The sequence below is a fragment of the Equus caballus genome, chromosome 15 (assembly GCF_041296265.1).
Source record: "Equus caballus isolate H_3958 breed thoroughbred chromosome 15, TB-T2T, whole genome shotgun sequence".
NCBI classification, from domain to species: domain Eukaryota; kingdom Metazoa; phylum Chordata; class Mammalia; order Perissodactyla; family Equidae; genus Equus; species Equus caballus.
The window spans coordinates 84,642,221-84,657,670 of record NC_091698.1 but is presented as its reverse complement, the minus strand read 5'-3'; the positions used below and the strand labels follow the sequence as shown (position 1 = coordinate 84,657,670).

At 50.4% G+C, this 15,450-nt stretch overlaps 2 protein-coding genes across 5 annotated transcripts; both read right to left on the bottom strand.

Annotated features, from left to right (window-relative positions):
- Positions 1-211: 211 nt before the first annotated feature.
- On the bottom strand, positions 212-2,215 carry UCN (urocortin). The gene is made up of 2 exons (XM_023619337.2): positions 1,033-2,215; positions 212-766 (listed from the first exon to the last, which is right to left on the bottom strand). Exon 2 carries the CDS (start codon positions 751-753, stop codon positions 373-375), a length of 381 nt encoding a protein of 126 aa, XP_023475105.1. The 5' UTR covers positions 754-766; positions 1,033-2,215; the 3' UTR covers positions 212-372.
- On the bottom strand, positions 1,966-12,983 carry MPV17 (mitochondrial inner membrane protein MPV17). Of its 4 annotated transcripts, XM_003363027.5 has the most exons (8): positions 12,885-12,980; positions 12,326-12,400; positions 5,275-5,390; positions 4,971-5,063; positions 4,770-4,865; positions 4,496-4,528; positions 4,181-4,233; positions 1,966-2,932 (listed from the first exon to the last, which is right to left on the bottom strand). In XM_003363027.5, exons 1-8 carry the CDS (start codon positions 12,952-12,954, stop codon positions 2,863-2,865), a joined length of 606 nt encoding a protein of 201 aa, XP_003363075.2. In that variant the 5' UTR covers positions 12,955-12,980; the 3' UTR covers positions 1,966-2,862. The 4 variants fall into 4 exon arrangements, with proteins under 4 accessions (XP_003363075.2, XP_070091799.1, XP_070091801.1 ...); XM_070235698.1 differs by lacking the exon at positions 4,181-4,233 and having other exon boundaries at positions 4,295-4,528; positions 12,885-12,983; XM_070235700.1 differs by lacking the exon at positions 4,181-4,233 and having other exon boundaries at positions 12,885-12,971.
- Between the last annotated feature and the right edge of the window lie 2,467 nt (positions 12,984-15,450).

Genomic DNA, 15,450 nt, shown 5'->3' with positions numbered 1-15,450 from the left:
CAAGGGAAAGGGGTCGGGGATGATGCGGCGGTAGCAGGACTTGAGGTCCTGGGGGACTTGGGGACGCTGAGGACCACAGGACCTTGGCTGAAAGCCATTCTCGCGGAGCCCTCCTGCAGCACCTGGTTCCCTCCCGCCGGCCTGGGAGTCCCCACTTTCCCAACAGTTCTCACCCCGCTGGGCTTCCCGCGCCCCCACAACAGAGGCCAAAGGCTCTTCAGCACTTTTATTAAAAACTAGCAACGCAGAGAGTGCTCAGGGTATCCCTGGGCAGTTCTAGAGCTGTGGGACTGGGGCAGTTCCGGGCGCGCACTTCCTAGCCCAGGGGTGGGGGATGGAGGTCGAGGTTTTCGGGGCCCCGGACCCTGCAGATCACTTGCCCACCGAGTCGAATATGATGCGATTCTGCTCTGCGCGCTCCCGCTGGCTCTGCGTCCGCGCCAGCTCCAGCAGGGTCCTCAGCAGGTGGAAGGTGAGGTCAATGGACAGTGGAGGGTCGTCCCGTCGCGGCCGCTCGCCCGCGGTCCCAGATACCCATCGGCGGGGCCCCGCGCGGCGCGGGAAACGCTCCGCCAGCAGCAAGAGGAGCGCGCGGGCCCCGCCGCTCTGGTTTCGCACCCCGGGAATCCAGCGCAGACTCGGGTCCTGGACCCCGGCCTCCGTCACCTCTGGGCTCCACTGGCTGCTCCCCGAGCGCAGCTGTGCCAACAGCAGCAGCGCCGCCAGCAGCGCCGCGCGTCCCGCCTGCCTCATGGTGCCACCGGCCCTGAATACACAGGGGCAGCGCAGGGTGAGGTGCGCCTGGGACAGTCGCAAGTGGCGCCGCCCTCCTTCCGGTGCACGTCCAGTGCTCTTGCCGGGCCCCTGCGGCTGCCTCCCGGTGCCCACAGCCTTCCCTCCAGCCCCAGCCGCTGCCCAGTCCTGTGCCACCCTTTTCTCCCTCCCTCCCTCTTGGCGGGTCTCGGTGGGTGAGCTGAGCGCAGCAGGGTCCTGGTGCTAAGGAATCTCGGGCGGACGCTCCGAGTCACTCACGGGTTGCCGGAGAGCGTCTGCACGGTGCAGGACGGAGCTCCAGTCTCGTCCCTCGGGGCGGGCTGAGGGCGCCTTGGGGAACTGGGGTCTGTCCTGGGACCGCCGCCAGCCTTTTATAGTGCCAGGACAGCTCCGACTGACGTCAGCGAGGAACATGCACTGACTGTAGAGCAATGACGGCCGCAGCTTCCACTCCAGCCAGTTGCGAGACCCCGAGGGGCACGCCACAGGACACGAGACTTCGCGTCTTTGGGGCTAGCGCTGGAAGCAACACCAGACTCAAGGGGGCATGAGGCTGGCTGGAGTGTAAAGATTGCTCTGGGAGCCACGAAAGTCCTTCACCCGCTTAGAACAGCCAGCAGTGACTGGAGGGCCGGTCCCCAGACTAGACTAGTCCAGATCTCCAGTCTTCTCTGGTACACGAAAGGGAGGCTGAACCGCGGGGCTGTCCGTGGTGCTGACCCTGTCCTCTGCCTCTAGAAGGGGCCGGAGACATTGGGAGAATGCCGCGCTGCTCAGACCCAGTCTCTTGCCCCAGCTATGCGTTCTGTAAACTGAGACGATCAGGAACACACGGCTGGCACTCAGCTGCCCCTTGGTACTCCCCAAGAGGCAGCTGAGGCAGCCTGAGTCTGCCAGGATTCTTGACCTTATTCCAGCTCCAGGATCTAAACTCTAGAGCTGTCTGACTGAGGCACCCTAAAAAGAGGGTCTCTGGCCTCAGGGTGCTTTCAGACCACAAAAGGTTGGTCCATCTGCTTCTGAGTTTGTCCCAAAGTGGTAGCTTAGACAAGTTAACACTTTCCTGGGAATCAGAGAAGCAGCATTTTTATATCTTTGATCTCCAGGTTAAGATCACTGGGTAGGAAATAAGGAAACATGGCGTCTTAGTTCATTCGAGATGCTCTAAAAAAAAAAAAAGCATAAACTGGGTGACTAATAAACAACAGACATTTATTTCTTACAGTTCTGGAGGCTGAGAAGTCCAAGATCATGGCACAGGTAGATTCAGTGTCTGGTGAGGACCTGCTTTCTGGTTCACAGATGGCACCTACTTGCTGTGTCCAAACATAGCCTCTTTTATAAGGGTATTAATCCCATGAGGGCTCTGCCCTCATGCCCTAATCACCTCCCAAAGGCCGACCTCCTAATACCATCACCTTGGGCATTAGCTTTTCACCATATGAATTTGGGGGGTATTCAAACATTCACTCTTTAGCACTTGGGTTCAAGTTTCTACTCTGCCACTAAGTCATGATGTGGACAAGTCACTTCGCTTCTATGGACCTCAATGTCCTCATCTGTAAAGGAAGATTGGGCTTGGTGGTCTCTAGGCTTCTTTCCAGCTCTAGAAATTTTGACTCTCCAATAGGTTTCTGTTAGTCTTACTCGTTGCCTCTGCAGGTTCCAGATTACATACTTAATAACATATTTATGGAGGCATGATATAAAGAGTTTGAGGGAGCCCCCAAAGAACTGGAGTTACACTAGGGCTGGGAAGGGTTAGAGAAACAGATGTGTCTACGAAAAGTGGGGATGGGTGGCATTTGCCAGGATATGAGTGTAAACTAAAGTTGACAAGATCATCTGGTTCAACAAATATTTATGGATGTGATGGGTTATAAGACCATTATAAAGGTTTTACTGATTTCAAAAGGAATCAGTTTACATTTTGGAGTGAAATGGGCCACTTCATGGTGCTAACCCCATTAAGTTCTGACTAGCAAATGGACCCTGTGAAAACTGATGTGCCCACTTTGAGGAGGTTGTCTGACCATTCCTGAGCCAATCAGCATCACTGCAAGGCGGAAACAACGGAGAGAGGCAGGCTTAGAGCTGATGTGCCTTCCAGGACAGGTAGGAGTTCCAGATAACAGCAACACACTGGACAACAGCCAACCTAAGGAACAGGAATGGCATCATGAAGAAAAGGAAGAATGAGGAGCAAGCAAGGGGAAAGAGATGGGAAGTGCAGTGAAAAAGGAGGGATTATCTCTGAGAATGTCCATATTTAGGTCTCTCTCCTTCAGCCCCCTATGGAAAGATGCATGGCTCAGACCAGAGGACAACCAACTTAGGTTCTGGTAGTGTCCCAGAACACTGTCTTCTGGACAAGAGCCTCAAACTTAACTACCTCAGCAGCCATCTTGCCATGCATGGCTCTGCTATCCATACCCCTGTCCAGGCTCCTTCTAAACACACAAATCTGTCTGTCTTGTACCAGTTGAGGAGCTCTCATCTTCCAAAAATGTACTATCTGCCATCTGCCATACAAAATAGAACTTCCTTTTCTTTTTTAACTTTACCTTCCTTTAGTTTCAAAGAGTGTTGCAAGGACCCTAATGTTTAAGACTTGGTTCATAAGTCTATATTCCTTTTAGCAATGCTATTCATGTAAATTTTGACCACATTCCCCCTACAGAGTTTCATATTTTTCCCTGTTCTCAAAGCGCCCCTCACCTCCAATAATTTTAACTACTCATCTTGAGTTCCACTATATTTTTTATTGTGGTTTCAGCAACTACCTTTATTATTAGGGTAAAATGCTACTTTGCAGTACAGTAACCCGACCAGGTTCCTACTTGGTTCTTTGGGCTACCTTTCTATCTAATCCAGGCTGCAGCACCCCAGGAACTGTCCCCGCAGCAAAGGTAGAGAGCTCAGGTGGGATGGAGACCAGGGGTGTGGAGCAGGACCCTCCCTAGGAAGATGAAGAAGGGCAATGGGCAGACACCCTGGGACAGGCTCTGTAATGATAAGAGGTTCTGAATAAAATGCTAGAGAGTCTGAGGAGCTCTGAACAGGGCAGAGGGTTCTGGAGGGTCTAAAGTAGTTCAAGGTTGGGGGCCGGCCCCATGGCCGAGTGGTTAAGTTCATGTGCTCTGCTTCAGCGGCCCAGGGTTTCGCTAGTTTGGACCCTGGGTGTGGACATGGCACCGCTCATCAGGCCATAGTGAGGTGGCATCCCACATGCCACAACTAGAAAGACCCACAACTAAAAATATACAACTATGTACTGGGGGACTTTGGGGAGAACAAGGAAAAATAAAATCTTTAAAGTAGTTCTAGGTTGAAATGAGAATCACTTCATCTACAACTGTTCATAATATAGATCTTCCTTGAAGGGTAGGGTAGGGATCTGTCATACCTGTAATGAAGGGGGACCAGGTAGAAGTTGGCTAACTGCACAGCAGGCCAGAGCTACAAGAGAGAGAATGTAAATGTTGGGGAGCTGCCTCCATCACCTGACCCCCAGACTCACTGCCTTGTCTGGTCTTACTCCAACTTCTGTAGACAAGAACAAATTGAACAACTGGGTGAGCGCTTTCCTGAGTATGTGCCCACACTGGGAACAAGAGAGCAATCCCAACTGAGGGACTTCTATGTCAGGAGGACCCCAATCCCTGGGCACATCTGGATTCAAGGAAGCAGGAAAACAGGCAGTTGAGGTGTCAGCTCTTACATAGTAGTTGGTGATGAGGGCATCAGGATAATCCTAAGGAGACAGAGAAGGAACAAGTTAACACTTGCATTTCCAAGCATCTCTCACCTCCCAGTCTAAATATCACACATAGACTTCTGTTCGAAGGACGTATTTCTGCATCACACCCCCTCAGCTCCTCCCCTCCAGAGCCTGGGATCTAGCTGCACTTCACCTTTCTCATTCCACAAACCCTGCCTCATTCCCGACCTGCCAGTCTGCCAGCCAGAGATCTTCCCCACACTGTCCAGCTCACCCGCTGGAGTTTGGCCCAATTATCCTGGGCTGACAATCCATTGACTGCTCCTACCAGTGGGAGGAAACAGCCTAGAAAACACGGGGCAAAGCCCCCCTAGGGAAGAGAAATGAAAGTGCTGTGAGTAGCTGACCCCCAACACACCCCCAACACACCCCCAACATAGCTCACCCTTCCCAACTCCCTTTTCCTTCTGCTCACCTGATCCAACAGCATCTTCTTTAGTGCATCCACTTTGGTGGTACCAGGGATGAGCCGGTCCAAAACCCTGTACCAGCCTCCTACTACAGGGCCCTGAAAGTAAAGCCCAGAGAGGGGAGCAGGGATGTAGTGAGGGGAGCACTTGGCTTTTATATCACAAAGTTTCTCCTTGAGTATTAGAAGCCAAATCCCAGGGGAAACAGAAACTCAAGGTTGGCTCAGATATGAGAGAGGCCAGGGGAAACCAAACAGAACTAAGACCACTGTCCAATCCACCAGCAGCCCTGCTGTGGGCAGAACTTACCACAAAGCCACAGCCCAGAGAGAACATGGTCAGAGTCCGGCTAGTCTGGTGTTCCCACAGACCTCTCCTCTCCACCAGTTGCTGTGAGATAACGTCACCTAGACCCATCAGAGACCCTGTGAAAGGCATATGGGTGTTGTCAGGACACCTCCTGGGGATAGGCTGCCACTCCAAGGAGGGAGGAAAGTCCCCAAATGAGGCTCTGGTACTCTGAGCCCAAGGGCTTAATTCTGGGGCAAATGGCTAGTCCCTTCCTGTTGCCTCAAGGATGGTGATACCTCTCCAAGGAGGGTGATATCTCATATGCATCCTGTTGGAAACTGAGATGGGCAGCCTTGAGCAGGCCAGGGCCTAAGAACTCTGTATTGAGCAACAAAGGGAAGTCAGAGTCAGAAACTGCAGATAGAGCAAAAAGAATCTAAGGTATCAAGAGCTGAGAACCATGGACTGTTAGAATTGGAAAGGCCTTCCAGACAATTCCATCCAAACCCCTTATTTTAGAGGTATGGAAATGAAGGTCTGGGACCTCACATAACCAGTAAGTGGCAGAGCCAAGGCAAGAACCAGGTGGCTTGACTTCCTAGACAGTGTTCTTTCCAGGACACCACACGATGAATAGATCATGTATAGAATGGTAAGGAACCCTGGGTTTTTTCCCCCAGTGCAAGGTAAGACCCTGACCAATGCCCTTCACCTTGGTTTTGGGGAGCTCTATTTGTGGAGAACAGCAAGAATAACTTTTTCTAAAACATGAGTGCTCAAATGGTCCCAGCAGGAAGATGACTGGTTTAGCCGGTAAGAGTCCCCACGAGGAAGAGTCCTGGTCACTTCTTAGCACAATCAGGTAAACCCAGACTTCCCCATTCACAACCTCAGATTGAGCTGGCAATAGGTATTATAGCCACTTCTCCCCCAGGCCTTTGCATCCACTTCTCTTCCCCTCACTTGCACAGACACCCAGCTCCAAGCAGCACTAGTCAGATACCCACACCCACAAACCAAGACAGAAATCACCACTATTTACAGACCCCCTGTCAGTTATGGTGGTGTGATGGTTTCTAGCAAACATACATTTATAGGGCCACTTGGGAGTGACCATGTGATCTCCAGCTCGCCTGCCCATCTCACTGAGTAATAAGAGCCCCCCTCCAGCCCCATAACCACCACTGTCCTTGTGCCCTCAATTAGCACTGGGCAAACACATCCTTCAACCCCATTCCTTGGCCTGGCTGGCTCTGACGTCCGTGCTGGCTGCACACTCACTGCTCTTCCCCCGCACTCTCTGCACAGTCCTGCCCCTGAGCAGCCTCGTCAGAGGAAGCTGGGTAAGGCTGACAGCTAGGGCTGGGGCTGGAGCTGGGGCACCCATAGGTGACCTAGGCTGCTGGCACTCCCAGCCATGAAGCAGCTCTGGGACCCTCAGCACACCTGTTAAGGCAACCCTGCTTCCTCTCTCCCTCAAACTCCCAAAGTGGTGGAAGCTTTTCCCAGAACATGCCTACACACGACCTCCCAGAGGACAAGGACAGAATCTTAGACATCGTTGTTCTCTTATCCCCTGCCACACCTAAAAGAGCCCTGGGCAGGTGCTCAGAAAATATACCAAGGAAATATGTCAAATGTATCACTCCAAACAACAGGACTGCTCTGAAAAGTCTAGCCCGAAGGACTGAAGGTCAGGCTCAAGGTGTGAGGACCAGTGGTACTGAGGGCTTGCTCCCCACTCATGCAGCCAGGACTTAACTCCCTCTCCCCCTCTGACAACTTGGGGTCACCAGCTGCACTACGGGGAGGAGGGAGCTGCTGTGGCCACGCATAAATGGCAGAGTGACCCTGAGAAGGCCTGGGCAGGGTGGAATAAAAAGGTGGTCACTTCTTAAATGAAGGAACTAACAGTTGAACATTCTGCTTTGGCAAGATGTTTACAGTTTACAAAGGGTTCCCACACATTTAATCATCACAAAAGGTCTGGGAGGTAAGGGGTCACACATCCACTTAATGTCTCTGAGAGATGAGGTGACGGTAAGGAGTGGAGTTGGGACCTGAACCCAGGCCTTCTCCCAGGGAGGAACAGGTCAGGGAATTCCCAGGACAGACCGAGACTTGGGCTTAGGGGCCAGAGGGCGCCAAGAGGCTCCTACAGCTGCTACTGGCAGGGGGTTCCTGCCCAAACAAGGTCCCAAAGGCCCACATATCAAAGACACTTCCTGGACTAATGCTCTTCCTCCCTCTTTTACTGCTCAGAATGTGACCACCTCTGGGGATGGCAAGCAGCAATATTCCTGGGAAGGAAGGAGTCACAAAGAGAGGTATGTGTTTTCACTCTTCATGGTTTGCCAACAGTCACACAAGCTAAAGGCAGAGCAGAAATGAAAACCAAAGTCCCTGACTTCTAGCCCCATAGTCCTGGCAGCCTGCAGCCTTTGAGAAAGATGGCTCCCAGGCCCCCAAACCACGCCCATCAAGCCTGAGGGACCACCAAGTGAAAGGGTAGCCACAGGAGTCAGAAGGTGGTGTGTAGCTCTGTAGCCCCTGCTAGTTCTGTCCATTTCTGACAGACCAGTGCCCAGAGGTTCCTCCTCTGCCCGCAGATCATCAGGCCTCCTGGCCTGCAGCAACTCCAGGGTGGTCTCCGGCTTTGGTCAAAGCATAGAGCAAGGCTTGCATTTCCAGTCCAAGTGATTGTTTGAACAGGAAGGGCTGCCATTCAGATTCTTCATTCCATCTTCCCCAACCCCAGGGCCCAAGCAGACCCAAACACCCCAGGCTCTGGGAATCCTTCTGCACATATTAGGTTGATCTGGATCTTCCGGTGCTCTGGATCCCCTTTCCTTGGGCTTGTTTCCAGAGGGTTGAGGCTGGAGGCCTGCAGAGTCATAATGCCCCAGCCCCGATGAGGCAGGGCAAGGGGCTGCCGGGTAGTGGTGCCCCAATGACAGGCTGGGCACAGAGCCCAGCGGGCAGATGCTGGCGTGGGTGTGACATCATACCCCTGGGTAGGTGCCAATTCTCATGCCATCACTCGCCACCAGATCCAGCAGAGTAGCGGGGTGGGGGACAGCCTACCTTTGAGCACAGATCTATTTGGGACCACTCCCTGCCCACTAGTGAAAAAGCCCCAACTTCATACCCTTTTCTTAAGCACAGGTCAGGGCAAATTCCCTATTTCCTCTATTTTGTTCCTCTTCTGGCTTTTGTGCATGGAGTTTTAAATGCATGAAAATAAAGTGTTAATGGAAGATGAGAAGGCAGAGGGGCAGGAAGTTGGAATGAGAAGCAGGGAGTCCTTGAGTGTAGGAGGCCTGGGTCAGCAGGTATAGGAACCGGCATGGGGCCAGTGGTGCTGTCAACACATTCCTCCCAAAAGTCTCCAATAACTAAATAGCTGCCTGGGGCAGGGGCTTGGTCTGCCAGAGCCCCGAGGGAGCTGAAGTCCAGCAGTGAGAGGGGAGAGTGCATCCTCTTGGATTGGTCTGAATGCTCTCTCCATACCTGGCCTGAACCCGTCCTACAGCTAGAAATTGAGACAAACTGGAAGGTTCTGCAGCTTGTGAGGTATCTAAGCCCAGACAAGCTGGGGCTACACTTAGCATTCTGAGGCCCCAGGAGTCTCAAGTACAGGGCAGTACATTGGGAAGTGCCCCAGGTTCTAATGCTAGCTCCACTACTGACCATGTGAGACCTTAGTGCATGTCACTCCCCCCTCTTGCCTCAGTTTTCTTCTCTGTAGTATTAGTGGCTGGACTGGATGGTCTCTAATGCCTACTGAGCTCTCACTTCCTGGCTCAATTCAGATTCCAGGGAAACTAGTGTCTGCAGAAGCTCAGCTGCTCCCACAGCAGGACCAGGTGGCCTAAGATGGATGGAGCTGGGCCCTGGGCCCACTGGAGACCGGAAGGGTCCTCAAGAAAGAACAGGATAAGGCTGACTCAGACTCTGCAGAACACACAGCAGGCTGCCCTCCCCGATTCCGGCTTGGCCAAAACTGGGTGTGTCAGATACTTCTTTTGAACCATTTCAGATTTTCTTGATTCACTTCTCTCTTACTCCAGCCACTAGTGCAGTTCGATCTGATAGATTCCTTGCCTTAGGCCCATGCTATACCTGGGGCTGCGCTGTTGATGCTTTACCTGGGGACTATGCATGTGCAACCTGGTAGCACACAAGCATTAACATCCCATGTGATGAACCTTTGACCAATATGGAATGGGCGCTGGTGGGTAAAAGTTTCTCCTTTTCTCCAGAAAAGACTATTCACCCATAGAGTCCTAAAAGGCATTTCAAAGAGCTTCTCTGTCAGTTTTAAGGGATTGAGTGGCCAGGTGCCCTAAGCAGTGTCCAATTTGATGATGCATCCTTATATCAGCTCTCCCTCTTCCCCCCATGGGATCGCTTCCTACTCCCTTACAAAGTACCTGCACAGAAGCTTCAGGCTCTGCTTTTCGGAGAACCAAGGCTAAGACAGTTATCCATGTTCAGATTTATGGCAGGTGGAACAAAGCCAACCCAAACACCACTATAAAAAGAATAGATTGTTGTGCCTGGGTTGCCAACACTCATACAAAGAGCCAATCCCTAGTGCCTTTTAAATTTATTCAGTATTTTTTGATTTCTAAAGCTTTTCACAGAGATAATCCCTACACTGACTGTGAGATCATATAACTAAACTCAAGTTCTAAATGAGGAAAACTGAGGCTCAAAGACATTTATTGACTTGTTCTGGTTCACACAGCTAAGTGCCATGGCTCTGAGATCCAAATCTTGATCTTCTAATCCCAAGTCTGAAATCTCTATTCTATTTTCCAGTGTGATCCCATGGGACCTTAGGAACTACTGTTCTGGGGGTCTAAAAACAGCTCAGTAAGCTAAACTTACCTCTTCCCTTGATTTGTAGTTTGATCCAAATACACTGAGCAGCAGGAAAGGAAAAGCCTGAAAGGTCTGGAAAAGTCTGAGGAAACTGCTACCTAGAGGTATCTTCAGGGCTGAGCTGAAATGTTGGCACAGCCTCAGGAATACTGGGGGTGTGGAGCCACAAGGCTCGAGCAGTGACAGACCAGCACCCCAGTTCAGCCACACGTCTGCACTTGGGCCCCTTGGAGCTCTAGCTCCTGCCCATGTCAGCTGCAGATCCCTTGGGAGGGAAACACAAGGACTATCCTTCCCTCCCTATTCTTGATGGCCATGATGGGGAACCTTCCTTCCGGGAGTTAGGGGTCCTGAGGGAATTTGAGGCTGGGCAAAGGGCCCAGAGTGTCAGTTCCCATCACAGCCACACAGTCCAGCATGAGTCACCACACACGCAGCCAGGTGAGTCATGCAGGCTGACGGACACTCTGAGGACAGTACATGGGGTGGTTGGGCAAAGGAGGCTAGAGAGGGGCCCAGGGAGGGGCAAAGGAGTCCATCCCTTGGCCAGTCACCTAGTGAAGTTTCTAGTGCTGATGTGGAGCTATTCCAGTAACAGGATCTCTGTTCCACCCTGGCTTCCATAGCCCCCCATCCCTTTCAAGAGTCTTGCTCTCAGAAGCCCATGGTCTTCATTAAAATTCTGTTCTCTTCCTCCAAACTAGGCAAGACCCCATCTTAATCTGATCACTCTTGCACTGCCTTGATAGTCATATCCTTCTAATCCTTCCCCCTATAAAACTTATTTATCTTTGTACCATCTGCTCTTACATTAGCTAATCTGCAAAAAGAAGATAGTAACAAATGCAGGTAAGTCACTGGGTTACCTTTGTGAGGTTGCTACTCAATCACTGGATTTGGAGTAAAAAAAAATTAGTATTAGTATACTGTATTAGTATTTAGTATTATGTAATTAGTATTTAATATTATGTAATTAGTACTTGATTAGTATATTGTTTGGGGATACATACATAGGTAGTAAAACTATTAAGCAAAGCAAAAGAATGATACAAACAAAACTCAAGAAAGTGATTATCTCTTGGGGCATATGAATTAGGGAGAGGCACTCAAGGGGTCTCAAAGCTGGGTACTGATACAGGAATATTGTTTTGATACTATTCAAACAGTGCACGTCTTAATTGTTCTTTTGTATGTTAAGATATATTTCAAGATAAAAAAAATACTAAGGAAAATAAACTGGTGTAAGAGTCCTGATTCCAGCACTTATTAGGGTGTGATTTAATGTGGACTCAAGTAATCTTAGCTCGCAGACCTTTGTGGGGACCCTGTAAGATAATGTATTTGAAAGTGTTTTGCACACTGTAAAATCTTAGAGGAGTGTTTGTTACTGTTAGTTTTCTAAATTAAGGCCTTCTGGGGTAATGCTTTTCTTCTTAAGGAATGACTCCTCAGCTTTTTTTTTTTTTTAAGATTGGCACCTGAGCTAACAACTGTTGCCAATCTTTTTTTTGGCTGCTTTTTCTCCCCAAATCCCCCCAGTTCATAGTTATATGTTTTAGTTGTGGATCCTTCTAGTTGTGGCATGTGGGATACTGCCTCAGCATGGCCTGAGAAGTGGTGCCATGTCTGCGCCAGGATCCAAACCTGTGAAACCCTGGGCCGCCACAGCGGAGTGCGAGAACTGAACCACTCAGCCACTGGGCCGGCCCCTGATTTTATTTTTTTCAGATTTTTAATTTTTCCTTTTTCTCCCCAAAGCCCCCTGGTACATAGTTGTATATATTTTTAGTTGTGGGTCCTTCTAGTTGTGGCATGTGGGACGCCACCTCAGCATGGCGGATGAGCGGTGCCAGGTCTGCGCCCAGGATCCAAACTTGTGAAACCCTGGGCCACGGAAGCAGAGGGCGCGAACTTAACCATTCAGCCATGGGGCCGGCCCCCTCCTCAGCTTTTTGAGGACTTTCAGATCCTAGTTCACAGCTAGGCCAATTATGCATACCCTTTTCCTTAAGAACAGCCTTGGGGAGCCACCCTCCAAAACAGACTGGGGACAGCTTGGGATGACAGAGACCAAACCTTCGAGGGAGATGAACAGAAGAAAAAAAATGAGAGGTGCGGTGGGGTGAGCTTCTGCCTCCCAAATCAGCCTGCTCTGGTCCCACTCAGGTCCCAGAACACTCACCAGCTGTCAGGACCTGTACTTTCCACGGGTGAGCAGTCAGGGCCCGCTGGTATGCCCGCCAGAGTGCCATGCTTCCTGTCAATCCAAGAGGAGAGGGGTCACCCCCACTGCCCCTCCCCATAATCAGAGACGCTTGACTTTCCCTTGTGCCCACTCCCTCTCCCCACTTCCAATATGTCCTAAGGGGGCAGAGGCCTCAGGAGGGATGCTTCCTGGACAGCTTCCTGTCACAGGAGTCGCCTTAGACAATCGGGGGAGAGAGGAAGGCTGTGGGCGGCTATAGAATCCCGGTGGCAGCCACCTGCCACCCCACCCCCAGCCCGAAGCAGGGCCACCTGGGGTCCTCTGACCCGACCAAGGCACTCAAGAGGACAGGTTTGTTCTGGCTTTCACCCAGAGCCTGGTCGGTCCCCGGATTCACATTCTTAGTAGGAACAGCCCGCATCTTTCCTGAGTCCAACTCTACACGAGAAATAGAGCCTGGAACGGCCACAGGCACTGTGGGCGCTCGTGGCTCAGTGCACTTTGAGCCGGTGACTGCGGAACGCCGGCTACTCACCTGGGCACGAGCTCAGCCCCTCCCGCGAGACCTGAGCAGGCACAGACTTCCGCCACAAGCCCCGCCCCATCCGCCCGGCTGGCTAAGAGGCTTTCCTCTGCGCCAGGGGCAGGAGTGGGAGTGGACTGAGCAACTAACGCCAGTGGAGAGCGGCTCAGCTCGGTCTGTGAGCGAGCCCTTTTCCAAGTGGACTGCACCGGGTCGTTGTATGGGGCTCGCCTTCCATATTTCCTTCTACCTGGGTCGGACCTTTGCCTCCGCCTCCCCTGCCCTCCCCGATGTCCGAGCCTCTCAACCTGGGGAGACCCTTACTGCTCCCTCGTCGCGGAGCTGGCCAGGGTCCTGACGTCCTTCTGTCAGGAATCGGTTTGGTGACTATAAGTGATAGATTAAGTGCGCGCATGTGCTGTTTTTTGTCCCTAGGTCTTCACTAGCCTCAATTGTGAGCTCCTGAATGGGTGGCACTGGGTCTTGTTCATATTTGTCTTCCTCAAACCAACTAATTCAGTGCTTTGTCCACAATAGCCTTTAGAAATGTTGCATGACTCCTCCGTGGAAAGCTAGGGATTATAGAACCTCAGGTTTAGGTACTGGTTTCATAACTAGCGGGCTATGCAGCCTTGGTCATCACTAGACTTAAACTTAAGGTTCCTCATCTGTGAAACGGAGGAGTTAGGCTATGTGTTTTTCAAACTGGGCCCCTCAGTTTTAAGGGTTTATGAGATGTTGGAGGGTGGGTATCACTACAGGTTCTTTACCTCAACTTTAAATATATATACTTATAAATATATATATGTGTATATATATACACATATATACACACACACACTTTGAGTGAGCCACTTTTAAACAAAGGGGCTCACAACAAAGTGTTTAAAAACCAGCAGATTAGGGGATTTCTTAATCCCTTTCCAGCTCTAATAGCCTAAAATTTTGTGAATATAGTACAACATCCTTTCTAGGATGATAGAAACTCCAAGATCCCTGTCAGACTGGCAGTCTTCGCTCAACTACTTCCAGGGAGCGCACACTTCAGGGGGCAGCCATATCTGACTCTTTCAGGCTCTCTACCTGGCTAGGTCCAGCCTCAACTTACTCAATTCCTACATGATTAAGGCAGTGAGAATCCTGTCACAGATACTGAAGACACAGCAAGGAAGCAAGAAAATATGTTATGTTTAACTACAGGCTGCTATGTGCAAAACACTGTGCTAGAGGAGTGAATTTACACTAGTAAACGTAATAGGAGACCGAACTTGGTAGGTTGGAAAGTTGTATTCTGAAGTCAAGATTGTCTAGGTTCAAATCTCAGCACCATTACTTACTACTTATGTGGCCTTATTCAGACTGCTTATCCTCAGAATCTTTCTTCATCAAGTAAAATGGGACAATACCTACCTCATATGATTAAGTAACATAAGCAAAGTACCTGAAATAGATCAAGTGCTTAATAGACACTTGATTATCCTCTTTTCCTTCCTTCCCTCTTGTGAATACATGGGAGGGAGAGTAATTTTCACTGGAGAAATCTGGGAAGCTCCTTGGTGAAGGTGGGATTTGAGCTGGGACCTTAAAGGATGAATAGGTCTTTGGTGGAGACGGCGGAGAAAGGACACTCTTGAAGGAGGGAATAATGTGAGCAAAGGCACAAAGGTAGAAAAGTGCAGGAACTCATGGGTAGCATAAAGTGGATATGCTAGGAGGGAGGATTGGAAGGGGAGTGGCCTGGGGAGAAAAAGGTTTACGGTAGTAAAAGAGAGCAAGAGCTGAAAGCATCTTCCTGATTTCCTTTTGGAGGTGGGGATGAGGGCAGAGACTCAGAAGCAGGAGCAGGGCTAGCAGCATCAACCTATGGCCTCAATAGCGTGGGTCTCCAGGATCCATCTTTCCTACCACTGAGAGTGGGATTTCATGGTGTAGTGTCAAGGGGCCGCTGGGTAGAATAAGCAAAGCTTCTCTGCAAAGGAAGGCACTTCCTTATTGGTGAGCTTAAAAAACAATACTGGCATAATATGAGCTAGATCACAATAGGATGGTCCTATGCAGTGGCATGAGTTGAGGTCCCTCTGCTGCTAATGGTCTGTGTTTCCTCCAGGTCTGTTTCCTCTTCTGTACAGGAAGGGAACTGAACCACTTGATTCCTTTCTTCTTAGAGAAGATTTTCTGACGTATGATAAATTCCCTACACTGAAGAAGCAGAAATCTGCTCAGTCTAATCTGGGCCAATCAGTTTAAAGTGCCACAGGGTCTAATTCCAGGAGGGCACTAAACTAATCTCCATGGCCTTCAACGGGAGCTGGCTGCATATTTTTCTCTGTTTCCTGAGGTCATCTGACTACTTCCCCTCAAGCCTCAAATAGTACTCCTATATATTCCAAGACTATGGTTTGCCTATTTCTCATTGCTGGGGTCTGTCTTTGCATAGGAGGCAGTACTGCAGTCACTATGAGTCTGCAGCATCCCACAAGAGGACTCTAACAAGATGAGATATAACAATACATTACTGTACTTGGGTTCTAAACACCTCCTATAGAGAAAGCTGAAATAAAGTAGCTAAGCATGTTTA

Bases quoted from the DNA above. Each gene is read 5' to 3' on its own strand.
- UCN (XM_023619337.2), bottom strand. From the start codon at position 753: ATGAGGCAGGCGGGACGCGCGGCGCTGCTGGCGGCGCTGCTGCTGTTG.
- MPV17 (XM_070235698.1), bottom strand. From the start codon at position 12,954: ATGGGGCGGGGCTTGTGGCGGAAGTCTGTGCCTGCTCAGGTCTCGCGG. The intron at 12,401-12,884 runs GTGAGTAGCCGG...TTGGATTGACAG, and splicing joins GGGGCTGAGCTCGTGCCCAG to GAAGCATGGCACTCTGGCGG. The intron at 5,064-5,274 runs GTAAGTTCTGCC...CTTTACTTTCAG, and splicing joins CTCTGGGCTGTGGCTTTGTG to GGCCCTGTAGTAGGAGGCTG.